A 23,462-nucleotide genomic window follows, 5' to 3' on the forward strand; every position below is an offset into this window, starting at 1 on the left:
AATTATCATGATAACTAACTGTCTTAATTTCATTCATTTATTATGCAATACTAAATTTGGCATAATGAATGAGCATTTCCTAATGACATATATACTGGTGATATAATAATATTGTATTGAAAAAAACAAAATTATTATTCGAACTCAAAGTTTAAGGACCGGGAATGCAACTTTCTTCCAAAGAGAGAGTCCCAAACTGCAACTTTTTCCCAATGAAAAAAGAGTCCTATACTGCAACTTTTTTCCAAAGAGAAAGTCCAAGACTGCAACTTTCAAAATCCTATGGAGAAGCGATAAAATGTTGCTTCATCAGCACATAATCAGCTGTTCCACCAGTATCAGTTATCAGATGTAACCTCACTCATTACAAATGACTGTCTCATTAGCCATTTGACTAAAGTCATTATCTCCACTGTTAAATCCATTAGATAATGTCAAACAAAAGATATGTTTCCTACTGCACAGGTTTTAAATTTAGGGTAGGCAGGTCATTTTGGGGGGAGGAATGTGAACATTATATGTACTGAATGTTATATTTCTGATTTCTTTTTTTTCTAACATGAGAGAAAAGTGTGCTACCTGGGTCAGCAATGAAAAAAAGGATGGTCAGCTGCTCTTGTCCGTACAGAGCCCATGTAATCTTTCCACCCAGGGCCAGATCAGAATAATGAGTCCTGTAACCATGTTACTGTATGTATTGAGTGAAAGTTAGCTCTTAAGTTACATGAAGCTAACATATATTCAAACACAGATTGAATGCAACAAAGATACATTTTAAGTTTTTGTAGGGATGGAACAATTATGTGTTCAGAAGTGTAAGACATGTTTGTGAAATAGATTATTCTCCAACTTGCATATACTTTTGCAAGAATCTCTAATGGAATAACCTCAGTTTTTCTTCATGATTTCATTCTTTATTAAGCAAAACCTATTTCAAGCAATTTTTTCCATCCTTTCTTTAGTTCTGATTGATTGTCACTAAGTGAAATTGGAATCGATTTAATGACGCAGCTGAAATATATTAAAAACGTCCTCCTGTTTAATAGCAATATTAAGAAATCAATATCACCTTTACATACAGCCAATGCATTACTCAGAATACAAAACATGACTGTCCCAATAGTTTTCCATTTTTACCTGGTCTGTTGTGAAGATAATTGCCTTCTGCATCCGTCAGATTCATATCGATTTTTGCCAACTCTTGTGCCTTGTTTTGCTTGTCCTTTCCAAACTTAATTTTTCTCTTCTGTCTCTCTTTATTTCTAGCCATTACAAGTTCCACTATCGGGATCCTTTTTCCCTGGCCTCCATTGTATAAGAATTTCGGAACTTCTGTGACAATTTTTTTATCTACTTCTGTGTAGTTTTTCGTCCACCTAGCTATTTTCATTAAGTCCACTAATTCGCCTCCTCCCTTCAAATCAACCAATTGATACAAAATTTTGGAAGCGTTATCCGCTTGATTTTTTACTCCAGACGCAACTACAGTTGTGTTACCCATCGCTGAGCAGTCTCCCTCCCTTTGCACGAAAAACTGGGTTGCAAACTCACGAATCTACATTCTACTTAACTATATCCAATGTAAACAAGTGCTTAATATACGCATGCGTAGTTTGTTCTTTCCGTAAGTGTGCAGACTGAGCTCCGGAACTATATTTTCTTCAAGACAGACTACTAGCTTCATTCAAGTCTTATGATCGCATCGGCGTTGTCATTCTTTAATCTTTCCGGTAGCTTACCGGTGTACTGTGGACATAATTGGAACTTATTATACATCCTTAGTAACTGACTAGAGCGCCCTCGACAACCGATAGCTTCGTCGCCAAACAGCGTAAACAACCTAATCATTGTTAAGTAGCTCACACACCTGTTCAATACCAGGGACTTGCACTTTAAACAAAGGGAACGTGTTCAATATGACTACCATCGAATTTGGAGGGGGTTCTGATTTGTATCAAAGAAGGAGCTTTGCAGCCCTAAGAGATGGGACTCACGTGCCCGGGTAAATTTGTTATCTATTAATGATCACCTTTTCTGATTTTTCTCAGGTGTATTATGCTGTCTGACCACGTTGATCTGCTGAAAATTCTAGCCTGATAACAAATATCAACAAATTACCAGAGCATTGATCTGTGAGATATAGTCAAAAGTTGATAGGAATGTGTTGTAATTTGATACTCTGATAAGAAACGACGCAGAAACTTATATTTGAGATTAAGTCTGGTCCTTATTAGGTGTCTCTTTATAATTTTATCATCTGTTAGTATTATTATTATTAGTTATTTTATCATCTGTATTGTGGACCTCAGTTTTTGTTTCACTGTTTCTTTAGATAGTATTAGACAAAGGTCCTTGAAATACTTATCCATAATAATGAAAAAAATAGATCTGGACATAGATTCTGTTCATCATCATCATCATCATCATCATCATCATCATCTACTATTTCTGTAAAAGCCCTCAGAGTAGACAACCTAATTTTTACTGGTATTGCAATTGTTATGGAAGAGAGTTTTGCTGTAGTTGCCTTTAAAGATACTTTGTTAATATTTTCATTTACCAAATGTCATTTACATTATGTATATAGTAAATAATGTTACATATAGTAACTGAAAGGTTTATTAGTGTGTGCTGACTCATTAATTTAGCACTGTTTATCACTGAAGCTAAGAGAACAATGTGTCATAGAATCACCACCACAACAAATCAGTCTTGTTTATTTTGTTCTATGCAAAATTGTACTCACCTAATCAGCTAAATTATCTTAACTGTATGTTAAAGAAGCAGCATATTCCTGCCAATTTCCACTTCTTTATATTAAAAGCAAGGTTATTTTGTGATGAAATTTTTCTTCTTCAGCCCTAATTGGCATAAAATATTGATCTTTCTTGTTGATTACATTCATATATATATATATATATATACCCATATTAAACAAATATTGCATGAACAAAATAAAATGTGAGCTAAGTGCCATATCAGTAAGATACAAAATATTGAAGCAGAAAGTTTAGGTTAATGAATATTACAAATAAAATCAAATAGTTTTCCACCTACACAAACATATGGGGGTCCTCCATCCCCCCACCCATACTGTTCTCCTCTTTTCCATCAGTACCTTCCCTATTCCCTTCTAGACTAACCCATATGCCATTCTTGTTCTGTCACCTCTGCCCCTCTTGATTACTACAAATGACTTTTTATTCTAAGAAAATGTCTGCAATAACTTCCAGGCTAAAAAAACAATCAGAAATTATTAACTGGTCAGTGGAAATTTTGCTTATAAGTATATCTTTCACTTCATTAAAATCTTTTTGAATTTCTAATGCAAAAAGAAATGGATTCTTTTTTCTTTGACAGAGTGGTATATATATATATATATATATATATATATATATATATATATATATATATATATATATATATTTCTCGGATTCCCATTTTAGGACTTAACTTTTAATTTGGACTATATAGTCATTATTGGCTGGTGACTTATTCTGACTTGCTTTTAGTTTTTACACCTAAATATTTGATATTTCCTATAAGTACAGGTCATTTAGGGTAATTGTTTTTGCATAAATGTTACCTACAATTATGTAATTAGAATATGATGTATATCAGTTACACATATCAGTTCTAAAAAAAGAGTCTAAAAGAAATGTATGATACATAAGTATACCAATTATTCCAAATATAACGATCATTTTCTTTTCACTAGGATAGCCATCATGGTTATATAATTAATCATCTCTTTATGACATTTCTGCATAATGTCAAGCATTGATTGACATTTCATTCTGCCTGTAATCATTATGGTTCAAGATGTCAATTTATTCTGGTGGAATGAATTTTTGACATAAATGCAATGAATTAAAAACTAGTTTATTTTTTCATCCCAGATATCGAGGTTACTGCCCTCAGATAAAGTACAGAGTTGGGAAAACATATGGAACAGACACACATGAATTGGCACAGGTAGGACATTTCATCATTGATTTTTTGTTTGATAGAGGCCAGAGTACTACATATGAATTCAATAAATTGGGTATTTTTCTTCCTAGTTTTGAACTAATTGCATTAAATTTTAGCATAAATTGTATGAACTATCAGTTTACTCATTATCAAGCAGCTGCTAGCTAAAGTAACATCTAAAGTAACATCTACTTTTTCAACTGAGCTGTCTTTCCTTTCCATAATTTCAGTGAGCGTTCTTCAGTTGTACTTTGTTAACATCTTACTTTTCATGTTATCTACAGTTGTACTGTGTTAAAATTCCAATTTTCATTCCATATTTAGCCATTCATACTATACATACAGCTTTATCAATACCATATTTAGAAATTCATCCCATGCACCCACCTTTATCAAAACCATATTTAGCAATTCATACCAATATACACCCAGCTTTATCAATACCATATTTAGCAATTCATACCATACACCCAGCTTTATCAATACAATATTTAGCAATTCATATCATACACCCACCTTTGTCAATACCATATTTAGCAATTCATACCATGCACCCACCTTTATCAATACAATATTTAGCAATTCATATCATACACCCACCTTTATCAATACCATATTTAGCAATTCATACCATACACCCAGCTTTATCAATACAATATTTAGCAATTCATACCATACACCCAGCTTTAGCAATACAATATTTAGCAATTCATACCATACACCCAGCTTTAGCAATACAATATTTAGAAATTCATACCATACACCCAGCTTTATCAATACAATATTTAGCAATTCATACCATACACCCACCTTTATCAATACAATATTTAGCAATTCATATCATCCACCCACCTTTATCAATACCATATTTAGCAGTTCATACCATGCACCCACCTTTATCAATACAATATTTAGCAATTCATATCATACACCCACCTTTATCAATACCATATTTAGCAATTAATACCATACACCCAGCTTTATCAGTACCATATTTAGCATTTCATACAATGCACCCAGTTTTATCAATTTAGCAGTTCATAATATGAATCCAGCTTTATCAATACCATATTTAGCAATTCATATCATGCAGCCATCTTCAAATGTCAGACTCAATCGCCAGTGTTGCACCTTGAATGAGTCCTGGGGACATATATCTGACTTTTCCCCCTATATTTTATTCCAAAGGATGGCGATATGTAGGAATGATATACAGTCTGGTCTCATATATCTGACTTCTTTTTACTCCTTTTCTTTAATGCTGCAATGTGTGACAGGATGTATAAATGATATACAGTCTGGTCTCATGTATCTGCTTTTCCCCCTGTATTTTATTCCAAAGTATGGCGATATGTAGGAATGATATACAGTCTGGTCTCATATATCTGACTTTTCTCCCTATATTTTATTCCAAACCTTTCCTTTGTGACAGGTGCTTCAAAGAGCACATCTGAGAGAGCAGCAGCTCATGGAGACATCAGACTAATGAACTCCCACAAGGGTCAGTTATTTCACCAGGTCTGTTCAATGTTTATATCAATGACTTGCCTGAAACACAGACATGCAAGTTTATGTATGCAAATGACATTGCTCTTGGGACCAAAAGTTGCTCATTTACTGAGCTTGAGTAGATACTGAACAAGGATCTGGCAGAAATGATGGACGTCTTCAAGAAATGGCACCTACAGCCAAACACAACAAAGACAGTCTTCAGCGTCTTCCACCTTACAATGGGCAGCACATAAAACATGATCTGATACCAACATACCTTGATGCAACTTTCAACAGATCACTGATATTCTACAACCATCTGAAGAAAACTGCAGCAAAACTGCAAGTACTCAAAACAACCTACTCCGTCAACTCAGTCATACCAAAGACTTACAAAAATGGTACTAACAGCTGGCATTCAGCATTAAGAGGTTAGTGTTAGGACTGGTCGGCCTGGTGTCAGGATAATGTGACTGGGTGAGACATCATGCTACTTGTCTGCTGCATGATGCCCCAGTGCTAGACATCACTATAAACTGCCACATTGCAGACATCGTAGCGATATGACTGAAAAATTGTTAAAAGCTACGTTAAAAAATCAAAATCACATCACATCACTCTGCCAACTGGCTAGCTCAGCCAGGTGTGCTAGTACTCAGACACTCAACACATCAGCACAGGCCAACTGTTATTCAACAGCCTAGTACTGCACTCCTGTCTGGGCTTCATTGTTCCATACCAAATTAATTGATGTCCAGCTCAACACCACAATGTGCATAATCTCTGGAACACTACATCCTACTCCTTTACCATGGCTGATGGTACTCAGCAACATTCCTCTGCCACATCTCCGTCATCAGGAAGCAAATACAAAATTGCTGGCTAATGTCTATGCCAGTGAGAAACTTCCACTGTTCATGGATATCATGATATATATTGCTTTGTATGTAAGCTACTATAAATACCAAGTTGACTCATTAATGGATGCTTCTGTCAATACCGACTCATTTATGGAAGCTTCTGTCACTACTGACTCATTATGGAAGCTTTTGTCAATACTGACTCATTACAGACATTTCTCTAAATACCAACTCATTATGGAGGCTTCTGTCAATACTGGTTATAGAAATTACTGTCCATACCAACTGGTTATGAAAGTTACCATTAGTTGTGGCTAATTATGAAAGTTACTGTTAGTTCTGACTGATTATAGAAGTTACCATTAGTTCTGACTGATTATGGAAGTTACTGTTAGTTCTGACTAATTATGAGAGCTAATGCTTAGGTTCTGACTGATTATGGAAGTTATTTTTTTTTAATGAATTGCTGTCAATTCCAGCTGATTGTGGAAGTTACCATTAGTTCTGGCTAATTATGGAAGTTACCATTAGTTCTGGCTAATTATGAAAGTTACTATTAGTTCTGGCTAATTATGGAAGTTACCATTAGTTCTGGCTAATTATGGAAGTTACCATTAGTTCTGGCTAATTATGGAAGTTGCCATTAGTTCTGGCTAATTATGAAAGTTACCATTAGTTCTGGCTAATTATGAAAGTTACCATTATGGAAGTTACCATTAGTTCTGGCTAATTATGAAAGTTACCATTAGTTTGGGTGATTATAGAAGTTGTTGTTAGTTTGGGCTCATTAGGGAAGTTACTATTGATTCTGGAAGTTACTGTTAGTTCTGACTGAGTATGGAAGTTAATGTATACTATATCTTATTATAAAAGCTACTGTTAGTTCTGGCTGAGTATGGAAGTTAGTGTTTACCATATCTCATTTTAAAAGCTACTGTTAGTTCTGGCTGAGTATGGAAGTTAATGTATACCATATCTCATTATAAAAGCTACTGTTAGTACCAGCTCATTACCTGTTTAATGATTATTGAAGAATTACATATTAGCTCTCAGATTATGTTTGGGCTTTTGTTTGTTGCATGGCATATTGACACAATGAGTCTATTTACATTTTAGTTTTGTTGCTGGGTCTTCTATTATATGTCATGTACAGACCACATAAATGCTGTTATATGAGGCAGTGATCTGTATCCACTTACAACATAACTCGAGGTTAACAGGATGAACTACTATTTGGATTTTACTAGTGTAATGAAAGTAATGAGCAAGTTTTCTATAGTAATGCATTTAGATCACTATGTTTATGTGGACGTTGATTAAGGTCTAGCTTGAGAAAGAGAACAAACAAACAAAACAAAAAAATTAAAATCAGGTTCTAAATTGTAATATGCAGTATACTTAATCAAGGCCTAAATCAACTGGACAATCCACCAAGCAATGCAAATTTTCTGATCAATTAAAATGTTTTACTGTCTTGTCATGGGTTGTTGGCACATTCAGTTGACTGTCATAGCCACATCATTGTGTTGGTGGTGTGATGTGATGTGATTTGGATTTTTAATGTAGCTTTAACAATTTTTCAGTCATATTGCTACGATGTCTGCAATGTGGCAATTTATAGTTGTGTTAGTGGTTGTCATAGCCAAAGTACAATGGGTTGATGGTTGTCATAACCACAATATTTGGTTGGTGGTTGTCATAACCACAATATTGGGTTGGTGGTTGTCATAGCCACAGCACTGGGTTGGTGGTAGCAGTACGGATGATACATTCAATTGACTATCATAGCCACAGTATTGGGTTGGTGGTTGTCATAGCCACTGTGAGCATTGAGTTTGTGGCAGAATTACAGCTGGTACCCTCAAATGACTGTCATAGCCACAGTGCTTAATTTTTAACAGTAGAATTTAGAATTGTAAAATAGTACATAGTAGATTATGCTTGTTGACTGTCACTCCCCATCATGCAATAAACATTTAAGCCATTATATATGGTTGGGAATAAAAATAGGGAAGTAAACTAGGTACACTTTCTGTGTTTTGATCAGTTTTTTGTACTTCTTTACTTGTTTTATTGAGTTAAAATAAAAAGTAAAATGTGAAGAAAAAAAACATAGTTTCCAAACAGATCATCACTAATGTGGCCCGGCCAGTTCAGTCCCTTATTGGTACCGTTCTTCATGGCTAGATATTCTAGTTCACACCAGAATGGCACACCAGTCTGTAGAAGCCGAAGACACCATAAAACTACATGAATTCACATCTGCTCAGTTGTATGAACACAGGCTACAGAGCCTTAGTGCTCAATGTTAATCATGGACTTCTTGATCTGGATGAGTCCCAATAATTAAGTCCATGATATTTTTACTGGATATCTTAATGGCTCAGATCCCATGAGGTTTGCACTATGGTAGGCTCATGTGACCAATGTAAAAGCTATTGCCAGGAGAGTCAGTGATTATATTTTGTGAATATTTCAACACCACAGTTGCTGAATTAGGAAAACTGTGGTATACTTTTTACCTTGCAGCACTCTTGAATCTGCATAAGGTAAACATACATTACCAGTTGCTGTTTTAATCCATTTTCTTTATGGATATAAATATAGAATCATGACTTCACATACCACTGATGCACTGAAAAATGGTTGACAACATATAGCAGTGAAGTTTCAGGGTAGTACATACTATTTTAGGGATTCAATCTTATGAGAAACCCTTTGCCCTGATTAGTGATCTTTGAATGTCAAAACCCCCTGCCTTCTGTGATCTTTGAATGTCTAAACCCCTTGCCCTGATTGGTCCTTTAGTGTCAAAACCCCTTGCCTTGTGTGATCATTTGAATGTCTGAACCCCTTGCCCTGATTGGTCTTTGAATGTCTAATACCTTGTCCTGAGTGATCTTTTGAGCGTCTAAACTTATTGCCCTGAGTGCTCTTTGAATGTCTAAACCCTTGCCCTCTGTGATCATTTGAATGTCTAACACCTTGCCATGTGTGATCATTTGAGTGTCTAACACCTTGCCCTGAGTTGCCTTTGAATGTATAAACCCCTTGCCCTGATTGGTCTTTGAATGTATAAACCTCTTGCCCTGAGTTGTCTTTGAATGTCTAAACCCCTTGCCCTGTGTGATCATTTGAAAATATAAACCCCTTGCCCTGAGTGGTCTTTGAATGTCTAAATCCCTTGCCCTGTGTGATCATTTGAAAATCTAAACCCCTTGCCCTGAGTGGTGTTTGAATGTCTAAATCCCTTGCCCTGTGTGATCATTTGAAAGGCTAAACCCTTGCCCGGAGTTATCTTTGAATGTCTAAACCCCTTGCCCTGTGTGATCATTTGTCTAAACCCCTTGCCCTGAGTGTTCTTTGAATGTCTAAATCCCTTGCCCTATGTGATCATTTGTCTAAAAGCCCTTGCCATGAATGTTATTTTAATGTCTAAACCCCTTACCCTGAGTGCTCTTTCAATGTCTAAACCAAGAGGTCAGAGGGTGATATTTAGCACTAAAGCATCATCAGCTAAATCTGGGGTACTGGACATTTTTGGGACATAGGTAATAATAATACTCAGGGATGGATATTTTGGGAAAAGGTTAGTGATAATCATCTCGGACAAATATTTTTGGGCCACTGGTAGGGATAATATTAAGGGGCAAATAATTTTGGGCCATGAGTAGGGATAATACTTTGGGGTAAATTTATATGGGCCATGGTTGGTGATATTTACTCAAGGGTGAATACTTGTGGACCATAGTGATAATACTTTGGGGGTAAATTTGTATTATGGCCATGGTTAGTGATATTTACTCAAGGGTGAATACCTGTGGACCATAGTGATAATACTTTGGAGTAAATTTGTATGGGCCATGGTTAGTAATATTTGTTCAAGGGTGAATACCTGTGGACCATAGTGATAATACTCTGGGGTGAATACTTGTTGGCCATGAGTAATGATACTATTTGCTAATAATTAAGTAAATGTAAGCTAATGTTTAATGTTCACAAAGAGTGTACATGTTGTCCCCCAGTGAAATGGACTAGTGTGACAACTTAAAGCATAATAACACATAATCCCACAACACACATTCAAATTCAAAACTGTCAGGTTTATGGACATATTGATTGATTATCAATTGATAGGGATTTATTCTGTAACTGTTGAGTATACCAGGGCCTGATACTGTGTGCGGTATCATTTTTCTATCTAATCCCTCACTCCAATGGTTTATTTGAACAGGCTGGATGAAAGTGTTTGGTATTTTATGGCACTGTATAAAGTGGAGCTAAAGAGAGCGTAAATAGGGACGAACAAAATCACCCTAAGATAAGTGCCAGTTTCTACCCTGGTTTGCTTGACAAAGGAAAAGGCACCATAATGACAATGGTAGTCATGCATTGACCTTTCCAAGATGAAAAGTAATTGACTATCATAATGACTTATTACTGGTAGATTTTACTTTGAATTTCAATACATTGATAAAATATACAGTAATAAAAGTGTTAAAAACAGTTAGTTTTCATCAGATTTTATCTAGTCAGTATTTATCTCTAAAGTCACTATTTATCTAGTCACTATTTATCTAGTCACTATTTATCATTATATTTGTAATTAGTGTGCTTTGATTTTGTCTCAGAATTGCTTGTAGAGATTGACAAAGTTGGGTTCATCTATGTAAGTGATTGCCAGCTTGTATTTTATACAGGTAAACTTATGACCATCAAGGCTTAAAATTGTCAACCTAACAGAAAAGTGTTTGGCACTGGAGTGTCATCTACAATATCCAAGCCATCATGTGGCTTGTTTGGTTTATGTAAACTCTGTATGTAGATTTTGTTTAACCAGGCATATTCACTGACCTGAATTTGTGTTAATCTAAATATTTTTTGTCCATGAGGATTTGTGCTGAATAGGGTTCCACTATACTTTTAAATCCATGGATGAATAGGGTTCCACTATACATTCAAATCCATGGATGAATAGGGTTCTACTGTACATTCAAATCCATGGATGAATAGAGTTCTACTATACATTCAAATCCATGGATGAATAGGGTTCTACTGTACATTCAAATCCATGGATGAATAGGGTTATACTATATATTCAAATCCATGGATGAATAGAGTTCTACTGTACATTCAAATCCATGGATGAATAGGGTTCTACTGTACATTCAAATCCATGGATGAATAGGGTTCTACTGTACATTCAAATCCATGGATGAATAGGGTTCTACTGTACATTCAAATCCATGGATGAATAGGGGTCTATTATACATTCAAATCCATGGATGAATAGGGTTCTACTATGCATTCAGATCTATGGATGAATAGGGTTCTACTATGCATTCAAATCCATGGATGAATAGAGTTCTACTATACATTAAAATCCATGGATGAATAGGGTTCTACTGTATATTAAAATCCATGGATGAATAGGGTTCTACTGTACATTCAAATCCATGGATGAATAGAGTTCTACTATACATTAAAATCCATGGATGAATAGGGTTCTACTTTACATTCAAATCCATGGATGAATAGGGTTCTACTATGCATTCAAATCTATGGATGAATAGGGTTCTACTGTACATTCAAATCCAAGGATGAATAGGGTTCTACTATACATTCAAATCCATGGATAATTAAAAGTTTTACAGACCTCATTAAGTTTGCTTCTTTAGGTTACTTAGTTTATGGCCATAGAGTAATGACAATAATTTAAATAAATTTAATTTTTAATTTAAAAACCAATATTTCTGGGATTTTTGTTCTATAACTAAAGATAGCTGTGTAGTTTATGTCAATTGTTCTCAGCCTTATCATATTCTTGTGTTGTTTTCTTTGCAGTCAAGTTCAAATGAACATTGCTTTGCTTTTGTATATTAAATGAACATTTGTACAGTATACATGTAATATATTTGTTTGCTATGTACCACACATTTTTGTTTCATACCAGTCAGTCCTTTGCACATGGTTGTGAATATTTCATAGCTTTCTGTATGATTGGGAGTATGGAAAGCCAGGGCCACATTTCATCATAAACTGAGAGTCGAGGAAAAGTGTAGATCAGAGTATCAAAACTGAGAGTCCAGGAACTGAAGCTGAAAATGATGGAAACTGGGACTCTCACTATAGAGCACAATAATATTTACCACGATAATTTGCATAATTACCTTGAAAGTGTTAAGTACCATTTATAAAGTTCATAAATTTTACTGGATAGTAATTTATACAAGTGATACATTCATAGTTCCAAAATTTTGAAGTTATTCAGGTTCCCTTTGTATGATATTTCTGAAAGGTACAACAGTAAATATTTTGTAAACTACCATAACATTTTGGGGGCAAACTATATGGAGGTGTGTGTAATGTAGAAAATTATATTCCCTTCCATTTGATGGGATATTATCCCCATCCCAATTATGTTGACAGAGAATACAGAAACATGTTATATCTATCGCACCTGTCAGTCCATCTGTATATTCCACCTGTCAGTCTATCTATATATTCCACCTGTCAGTCGATCTATATATTCCATCTGTCAGTCCATCTGTATATTCCATCTGTCAGTCCATCTGTATATTCCATCTGTCCATCACACTTTTATTGCAGAGCATTACTAACAAGAATGTTTAATAGATTTGGTATAATCCTTGTTTGTCTATCTCTAGGTCTGTAAAAAATTCAATGTAACTCTTATTCATATTTCAGAGAGATTACTGGTTAATTATTTTCTTTTATTATTCCAGGATTGTATCCATGTCCACCCAACCAACCTTGTGTCCCAATCTCAAATCCCTGTCCCTCATCCCCCAGACAAATACCTGCCAGAGGCTACAGGGGACAACAGGTATACAAAGGAAATGGTGCCAGGCTATACAGGTAATCTCAGCTTTTTGATATCTTTTATTATAGATCCAACATAAGGCAGGTTATATTAAGCTATGATGTTGTCTTTCTGTCTGTCTATATGTGTATCCATTCACTTCCACATAATAACTTGAATTCACCACCATCTGCTGTTATCAAACTTAAAGGATGGCTTGAGATAAGAAAGAAGGCTATTGATTTCATCTACAAAGGCCAATGTGACTTAAAGAATAAAAATGGTTCATGTAAACTAACATTGGCTTTGCATCACATATCAGGACCAAAATTGTGTGGTTTGAGTACACTTGGGATATGGAAGAGATCTGTCAATTCTGGGTTCAAAATTAAAAGGTCATGGTCACTGTGACTAAAAGAAGAAAATGGCTTTGACACAAAAACATTAGTTTTGCATCATAGGTATGGGCCAAACATTGTGGATGGTTTGCACTTGGGATGAGGGAGAAGTAACTTTATTTTGGGGTTAAAAGTGAAAGGTCAAGACCACTATAACTAAATCTATGGTTTCTGAACAAACATTTTAGTTTTTGATGATGTACCTTCATCAGAATGTATTGATGACTTAAACTTTTTGTAAGAAAGAAGCATGTTGATTTTGGGGGTCAAAATGTCAAAGGTCATATTCACTGTGACTGAAATAATGGCTATTTCCCAAATGCTACAGTTCTGGACCATGGATCTTACCAAGTGTTTCTGGAGATCTTGCACTTAGAATATGGATGATGATTATTGATTTTGGGGTCAAAGGTCACAGTCATGGTGATTCAAAGAAATATGGGTTTTAAAAAAAAATAATAGTATGGATTAAGTTATTTGACCAAAGTTTGCAAGAGATTCATACTTATGGTAAAAAAAGAAACCAATAGATTTTGGTGCAAAAATGTCCATGGTCATAGTCAGATATGACTAATGAGAAAATGTTTTCTGCACAGTAAATTTAGTAGCATACTTTGACCAAAAGTCCAGGTCATTCAGACCTATTGGTCAATAATTATCAATGACAGATGACTAGTACTTACCAAAGGGCATATAATGTGCTATGTATGCATGGTGCTTTTGTTATATATTGAATGTGGCTTCTTTTTGTACTATTATACCTTGGATTGGGGAAAATTTATTTTCTTCAGCTGTCAAGTGCAAATGCAAACTACACATACCCAGATCTGTAATCACACAATGTGCCAGCTGATCTGGATTTATACAGTTTGTTACAATTCAGTAGAACAAAACTACAGAAGACCCTGATTTGCTGGACCATTACATCATTGTACTATGAGCCAAAACTGTTCATTGGTGGGTTTTTTTATATTAAACTCTGTCCACTAAATGTCAAGCAGATGTTTTAGTGGATAACCTTTCTATGTATAATTTGATAGGAAACTTTAAGTGACCTGTTTGCTCAGGACAAGTACTGCTAACTTTCCATGCAGATCCCTTGTTAGAAAATACTTCCCCCAACAATGACACATTTACAATTTTACAGAAAAAAAAGTATGTTCATATTTTATTCAGATAAAGTTTCATTATGCATGAAAAATTTGTTTTATAAAATCAAATTCAGTTAAAAAAAGATTATTTGAATATTATTTGTTTTATAGAATCAAATTCAGTTATAAAAAGATTATTTGAATATTATTTGTTTTATAAAATCAAATTCAGTTAGAAAAAGATTATTTGAATATTATTTGTTTTATAAAATCAAATTCAGTTAAAAAAAATTATTTGAATATTATTTGTTTTATAGAATCAAATTCAGTTAAAAAAGATTATTTGAATATTATTTGTTTTATAAAATCAAATTCAGTTAAAAAAAGATTATTTGAATATTATTTGTTTTATAAAATCAAATTCAGTAAAAAAAGATTATTTGAATATTATTTGTTTTATAGAATCAAATTCAGTTTTAAAAAGATTTGAATATTATTTGTTTTATAAAATCAAATTCAGTAAAAAAAGATTATTTGAATATTATTTGTTTTATAGAATCAAATTCAGTTTTAAAAAGATTTGAATATTATTTGTTTTATAAAATTAAATTCAGTAAAAAAAAGATTATTTCAATATTATTTGTTTTATAGAATCAAATTCATTTAAAAAAGATTATTTGAATTTTATTTGTTTTAGGTTTTAAATGAGTGAAATAATGTTTTGGATGTCATATTTTATCCATATTGATTAATTTGTGTTTAATACCTCAGACAAATCTATCCAAGCATTTGGCAGTCATTTTATGATTGCAGCAATACTCATGTCTCAAACACAGATGTTTACATAATGATTACTCAGGCAGCAATACTGATGTCTCAAACACAGATGTTCACATAATTACTCAGGCAGAAATACTCATGTCTCAAACACAGATGTTTACATAATGATTACTCAGGCAGCAGTACTCATGTCTCAAACACACATGTTCACATAATGATTACCCATGCAGCAATACTGATGTCTCAAACACAGATGTTCACATAATTACTCAGGCAGAAATACTCATGTCTCAAACACAGATGTTCACATAATGATTATTCAGGCAGAAATACTCATGTCTCAAGCACAGATGTTCACATAATGATTAGTCAGGCAGCAATGCTCATGTTTCAAATACAGATGTTCATATAATGATTACTCAGGCAGAAATACTCATGTCTCAAACACAGATATTCACATAATAATTACTCAGGCAGAAATACTCATGTCTCAAACACAGATGTTCACATAATGATTACTCAGGCTGCAGTACTCATGTCTCAAACACAAATGTTCACATAATGATTACTCATGCAGCAATACTGATGTCTCAAACACAGATGTTCACATAATAATTACTCAGGCAGAAATACTCATGTCTCAAACACAGATGTTCACATAATGATTACTCAGGCTGCAGTACTCATCCAAATAAATATGTATATTAATTTATGAACAAGTAAAGCTAATTGACTTTGACCTTTCTACACACGCAAGTATGTGGAGATGTGTTAGTAGATTGTTCCTACTGAGGTCACCAACATATGATTTTTTGCCATTTTTACCCATATGAGCAGTCAGTTGTTCCTATAATAATCTACCAAAATTTGGAATTTTCAGCAAGGCAAATTTGAGACATATTTCAGCACTAAAATTACAACTACAGATGCTAATAGAAAGCCTTCTCCATTTTCTGCTTATGAAAGTAATATTTTGTTGAGATGTTAAGGATGCATTTCAGCTGCAAAACACAACTTAAAATCAACAGTAAATTTTGTTATAGTCCACCATTATTGCTGGCAACAACACAGTTTGAGAAGAGTTGGTAAAAGATTATGATTGTTGTCACACCCCGTGTGTAAAGGTAACATTTCAGTTAAGCCATCACCTGCCACATATATCCTCATTAGACATGATCCCACACAACAAGGTTGTGTTGAAATATGCATGGATTGAGAACACCTGCCACATATATCCTCATTAGGCATGATCCCACACAACAAGGTTGTGTTGAAACCTACATGGATTGAGAACAAGATGCCTAGGTTGCCTCACTTCCCAAAACTGGCTGGTTAAAAGTGTTGAGAATCAACTTTCAAATTTGAATTAGCTGTTGGTGTGATCACATCCAACCATGCATCAACTGTAGTTGCTGATATAATTGTTAAAATACCTGATTAGTACATATGCTGACCAAGTTACTGTAGTTTTTTTAATATATGGCACATTTACCTGAATTGCCAAGCATTTTTTTAGTTTAGATTTGGGTTAGAAAGTCAAGTTCAGAGTGCAAGATTTTGTGTGAAAAATTTGGATATTTGAGATGTTTCTATTGTTAAGACTCTACACATGAAAATATTTAACAGAAAGAAAGTGAAGCCAACAATTTAACTAAAATCAACAAGTCTTTTTCCTTCAATACAAAGTGAAAATTTAAGAGATATTAACAATATTGTGAAATAAATTCCAAATAATCATAAATGTCCTATCACAAATCCAAAAATATAGAATGTTCCAAATGTATTCCAATAGTCTTGAATGTCCTGATATGACAAAATGATGCAATCCAGAATTTCTTTGAATTAATTCACAAAATCCAAAGTAGTGTGTATTAATCCAAATGTCAATGAGCACTTTCGTAATTCCAGTGAAAATTTTAAATGAGTAATTCCAATGAATATTTTAAATAAGAAATTCCTCACAAATTACATCTGATTTCAACAACTCAACTGCAAACTCTGATCACATTTTGATTCCCAAAGATTGATATGAATTATTTGTTTATCTAATCCCACATTTTTACTTTACATATGGTCTTAAAAGAATGTGAAGCATTCCAACAGAAACACCTGAACTTCAACTCAAATGCTACATAAACATTCTCTTTAACTTAGTCATGAACTAAAGTTAGCTATGCAAACATTCTGATTACAACTTACAATCATAGACAAAAGTTAAGTACACAATATAAATTAAATATACATCACACTATAATTGCTACTGAATTCAATATTAAAACTGCTAATAGACTGTTCCATCTCAGTGAATTGTTTTGGAGTTCAAATGTGATTGAAATACAAAGTATCTCTTATGATAAGACCAGGGGACAAGCCTTAAAAAAAAATGTGTTAGAAAAGTATAGTTATACATATTTTGAGATAAAGATAGTGATATAGCCTTTGTAAATATTTTCCAGAATTTTATGTGATTGGAGATGGGCTTATGATAAAATATGGGACTTTCATTGGCTAGATATGGCATTTTGGATAAGTAGAAAATTATTATCAATTGCTTGGTTTTTGTTTGTTTTACCAACCAATATACAAATGTTTTAATTGATTTTCACACCACTACTGTTTAATACAGGCTGGTCTGTGTATTTGTGTCACATAGTCCTGTCATGATAATACATGGATAGAAATAAATTGTTCCTTCAAAATACACCATAAAAAAAGATCCTAGTGTCACAGGTAGCATGGAGGAATATCCACACCGTTAATGTTATAAATGAATGCTATCAGGAAAAAAAAACTATGTATAGTACGCAATTATCTGCAGTCAATAGGTAGATTCTAGGTTCTCAAAAGGTTTTATTGGTCAATTGGAATGTATATATCCTTAGTATTGTCAGTAGACAGAATGTGTCTGTGCTTGTACTGTGAATATTTGAATTCTTTGCAAAACTGTAATTAACATGATGAAATAATTATGTGTACTTACCAACAGAATAATAGAATGTACATAGAGCCAACTAAAATATAATTTGTATTATCCAGTATGTACAAGTGAACTTTATTATTACTGTAGATTTATGTAATTTTCCATACACATTGTACTAATTTTATCATGGCTGTGCAGATGATTTGAAAAATTATCATTATGAAAACTTAAAGGACCAAAGATTGATCTTGTATAAAAAAAAATAAAAGTTTACCGCACCACTAAAAGCAAATACACCACAGTATTATTCAGAATATAAGGTCCTTCACTATAACACTGTTCCTGTTTTACTGTAGTTCAAAGATCCCATTTCATTATATAGTACACCTCTCCATCGATAACTCATGCACAACGGGGTCCACAAACACAGACTGCACTATAAGCAAGGCGCGAGTTACCGAGGGACCTCCAAAAATTGAGAAAAAAATTGCTCTGACATCGAGAAAACCATTGGGGGGGAGCGGCATTTGTGAACTGGGCTGTTTATTTACTGAATCCTCATTGTACAGTCACCTTGATAACAATTTTTGATAACGCGCTTTTTCTAATGAACTTGTTCATTATTCTGTTTAAATAACATTTATTTTTAAAATGTCCAACGTATGAAAGATCATTCCAACTGGTTTCAACAGCCATCACTTGTACGCAAAAAATCTGTGTATTACGTCACTGCTTTTTGTTTTCTTGATGAGTCTGATTCCCACAGTGGTGTTTAATATTATCCTGCCAAATCAGGTATCCATAGAGCAGGGAACTAGACTAACTGTTGATACACTGTCAAACAAGATTCCTTTTTTTCAAAAACACAAAACATTTATTTCATGAGACAACCATCTATATCGAAACTCAAGTTTTGTATTGTTCAGTTAGTAAAATATTGGTTATGATCTCATTGGAAGTAATAATGAAACTTCTTATCATCCTTTAGGATATCTCTAAGTGCCAGTTAAAAAATTCTCTGAAACTCGCTTGCCCATATTGGTCCATATCTGTGAAATCAAGCTCTTTATTTTATGAAGTATTCATTTCACTTGGTTGCCTCATTATCTTAAATTTAAAGTAGTTTATGTTACATACACAATAACATTTATAAGTGTTTGATTGATCAAATGAAGTGAGTTCACCCGACATACGACCCAGGTCACTAGAGTTTAAGTTTGTAGGATTTTTGTGCCTTTTAACTTTTTTTTTATTCCACCTCCTTTACCTGATTCAAAAGACATAATTAACGTGATAATACAAAGGAGGCCAGCTTTTAATTCAGTACAACAATACAACAAATACTTCTGGAAGTCAGTTATCAAAACACGGTCGGAACTTAATTAGGTTCTCAGAGAAACGATCGCAGACATAGCTGATATGGTAGATTGATGCATTTTGTGTTTAATTACAAGAGAAGAAATTGCATTTATGAAGATTACACTTAAAAGGAACTAAGAGATAGAACTAGAACACAAATTTCAGTTGATAATTTTTGAATTTAATTAGTATTTATTTTATTAAAGTACTGCCTCCACTTGGCATAAGTGACATTTTCATTGATCAAACTTTCCTTACATATTGCTAAATGCAGTGTACTAGAATGTCGTTTGGAAAGAAAATGTAAAAAATTGTATGACCTATATTTACATTTTGATATTTCTTAGTGTTGAATAAAATTTCCAGGTCCTATCTACCGTTTTCGATGATAAAATATGATACATAAAAGTTTCCGTTACCAATTTTGATTGCGATTTTCTTCAAGTTCAACAAATAGGGATCAATTTTTTTTTTACTGGTTTAAAAATGGGATCTATGCTTGACCCCGCGTTATAAGTGGGTTTGCGAGTTATCAGGGTGCAAGTTATCGAGGGAATGGTGTACTAAAATTATTTTGTTTAGTGTACTTTATTATAAGGCAGTCTGACTATAAGGCGTATACTTTGTGGCTTCCATGCATGGTGTTATAATGAGGCAGTTTCACTATAAAGTGGTATAATTTGTGACTCCCATGCATAATATTATAATAATGGAGTACTTTGTTATATGGCAGTCTCACAATAAAACAGTGTACTTTATTACTCTCATGTAGTATTAAAATGAGGGAGTACTTTGCTATATGGCAGTCTCACAATAAAACAGTATACTTTATTACTCTTACGCAGTATTATAATGAGAGGAGTACTTTGTTATATGGCACTCACAATAAAACAGTGTACTTTATGACTCATGCACAGTATTATAATAAGGGGATTATTTTGTTATATGGCAGTCTCACAATAAAACAGTATACTTTATTACTCTCATGCAGTATTATAATGAGGGAGTACTTTGCTATATGGCAGTCTCACACTAAAACTGTACTTTATTAATTTGAATGCAGTATTATGAGGGAGTACTTTGCTATATGGCAGTCTCAAAATAAAACAGTATACTTTATTACTCTCATGCAGTATTATAATGAGGGAGTACTTTGCTATATGGCAGTCTCACAATAAAACAGTATACTTTATGACTCTTATGCAGTATTATAATGAGGGGAGTACTTTGATATATGGCAGTCTCACAATAAAACAGTATACATTATTGCTCTCATGCACAGTGTTGTAATGAGGGAGTACACCATATGTTAAATGCTGTGGGAGATATGTTGGTCTTAATAAATTAATCCTTGCACAATTTTGATTTTGATAATCAAGGAAACACGTACTGTATATGCTTTCATGGTGAAACTGGCAATATGTGATTCGTAACTTTTTTCTGATAATTCTTTTTGATATTTATTGTTAATTATGTAGAATTTCAGAAGAGGTTTAGTATGTGTTTCAAGCTGTAGGAACATTTCATTCGTCTCAGTTTAGTTATTTTTTTTAATTTTTTTTTAATATTTTTAATTTGATAATGAAAATTAAGTTGCTCATACCATATGTAATCACTTATTATATCCAACTACAAATGACATACACCCAGATCTGCTGTTGTGTGATGTGTTTTCAAAGTAGGGAGATGCAGTTTGTTAGAGGTAATCAGTAGAACAAGCAAAATACATCCCAATATGCTAGTACATGATGGGACTGCAGATCTGAGGGTCTGAGTTGTTTGCACTTATAGGCAAGTATATACATGATATAGGGTTTCTTGGTTAATTCTGGTTGTCAGGAGTTAAATTTAAAAACGTTTTAGTTTTAGTATATAGATGTTAGATTTTGGAATCTAGGCTCACTAGAAACAAAAAAGTTGGACTTTTATTAATAAAATAAAATAATCATTACAAGAAAACTATCACAGACAAAAAGTGATACTATAGAATAATCTGTCATTATAGTACTGTCCATTGGAGCCATGTAGTATACCACCTTATACTGAGACTACTTTATAATGAAGGACATCAAATATATAATTTTAATGCTACTTAAGAAATAGGATCCTTGTCCATATGTGAGCCTTAAAACAAAAACTGTGTTATAAGGAGGGGCCTTATTGTGATGGAAATATGTCTCATCTCCTTTTATTGTTGGTATCTCTGCCAATTTACTTTTTTAATACAAATACAGTCTCAAGAAAGTAGAATTGAAAATTAGTCAAGCTTTTTTTTTTGTATTACTTTTCTCATTTTCACACTACTGTTGTAAGTAAATTCCTAATTAGGTATTCAGGGAGATGATTAGAGTGTTAAGTGGGTACTGAACCATTTCATATAGCTTAACTCAATTATATATGGTACTCCCTCACTATAACACCATTCATGGGCGACATAAAAGTAAATCACTTTAAATTTGAGCTCAGCACATACTGAGGTATTTTAGGATAAAGCCATAACATTTCGCACTAGCAACATAGACCCTGATCTGCCATTACATTATGTGATGGCAGATTAAAGGAACTTTGTTTTTTGATGTTGCACTCAACCTATATATGAGTATATATGGTAATAAGCTTGTCCAATACACTACACCCCCTTTATAGTCCTCTTCATGGGAGATGTAGAAGTGATGTGTGTTAAAAGTTAGGTGAATCTTCATCAGAAGGGTGTTCCTCTGGATTTGACACTACCCTCTAATAAATCATTAAGTGTAGATGTCTGTCAATGAGGGGTGTTCCTCAGGATTTGACACTATCCTCTAATAAATCACTAAGTGTAGATGTCTGTCAGTGAGGTGTGATCCTCTGGATTTGACACTACCCTCTAATAAATCATTAAGTGTAGATGTCTGTCAATGAGGGGTGTTCCTCTGGATTTGACAATACCCTCTAATAAATCACTAGGTGTAGATGTCTGTCACTGATGGGTGTTCCTCTGGATTTGACACTACCCTCTAATAAATCACTAAGTGTAGATGTCTGTCAATGAGGGGTGTTCCTCTGGATTTGACAATACCCTCTAATAAATCACTAAGTGTTGATGTCTGTCAATGAGGGTGTTCCTCTGGATTTGACACTACCCTCTAATAAATCACTAAATGTAGATGTCTGTCACTGAGGGGTGTTCCTCTGGATTTGACATTACCCTCTAATAAATCACTAAGTGTAGATGTCTGTCAATGAGGGGTGATCCTCTGGATTTGATGCTACCCTCTAATAAATCATTAAGTGTTGATGTCTGTCAATGAGGGGTGTTCCTCTGGATTTGACACTACCCTCTAATAAATCAATAAATGTAGATGTCTGTCACTGAGAGGTGTTCCTCTGGATTTGACACTACCCTCTAATAAATCACTAAGTGTAGATGTCTGTCAATGAGGGGTGATCCTCTGGATTTGACGCTATCCTCTAATAAATCATTAAGTGTTGATGTCTGTCAATGAGGGGTGTTCCTCTGGATTTGACACTACCCTCTAATAAATCACTAAATGTAGATGTCTGTCACTGAGGGGTGTTCCTCTGGATTTGACACTACCCTCTAATAAATCACTAAATGTAGATGTCTGTCAATGAGGGGTGATCCTCTGGATTTGACACTGTCCTCTAATAAATCATTAAGTGTTGATGTCTGTCAATGAGGGGTGTTCCTCTGGATTTGACACTACCCTATAATAAATCACTAAATGTAGATGTCTGTCACTGAGGGGTGTTCCTCTGGATTTGACA

At 33.9% G+C, this 23,462-nt stretch overlaps 2 protein-coding genes across 2 annotated transcripts in view; one reads left to right on the forward strand and one right to left on the reverse strand.

Moving 5' to 3' along the window:
- LOC149777821 (transient receptor potential cation channel subfamily V member 5-like) overlaps positions 1-1,569 on the reverse strand; it is a 73,219-nt gene extending 71,650 nt beyond the window's left edge. Inside the window, exon 1 of the mRNA XM_089938882.1 lies at positions 1,138-1,569. Coding sequence (XP_089795008.1) covers positions 1,138-1,501 — 364 coding nt within the window. The 5' untranslated portion in view covers positions 1,502-1,569. The remainder of the gene's footprint in view (positions 1-1,137) is intronic.
- A 175-nt stretch (positions 1,570-1,744) lies between these two features.
- Positions 1,745-23,462, forward strand: part of LOC149777822 (ciliary microtubule inner protein 2B-like) — a 41,822-nt gene continuing 20,104 nt past the window's right edge. The window contains exons 1-3 of the mRNA XM_089938883.1: positions 1,745-2,002; positions 3,900-3,975; positions 13,070-13,202. Coding sequence (XP_089795009.1) covers positions 1,917-2,002; positions 3,900-3,975; positions 13,070-13,202 — 295 coding nt within the window. The 5' untranslated portion in view covers positions 1,745-1,916. The remainder of the gene's footprint in view (positions 2,003-3,899; positions 3,976-13,069; positions 13,203-23,462) is intronic.

This window comes from Sinohyriopsis cumingii, chromosome 17, assembly GCF_028554795.1.
Source record: "Sinohyriopsis cumingii isolate HCF-2022 chromosome 17, ASM2855479v2, whole genome shotgun sequence".
Taxonomy (NCBI): Eukaryota; Metazoa; Mollusca; class Bivalvia; order Unionida; family Unionidae; genus Sinohyriopsis; species Sinohyriopsis cumingii.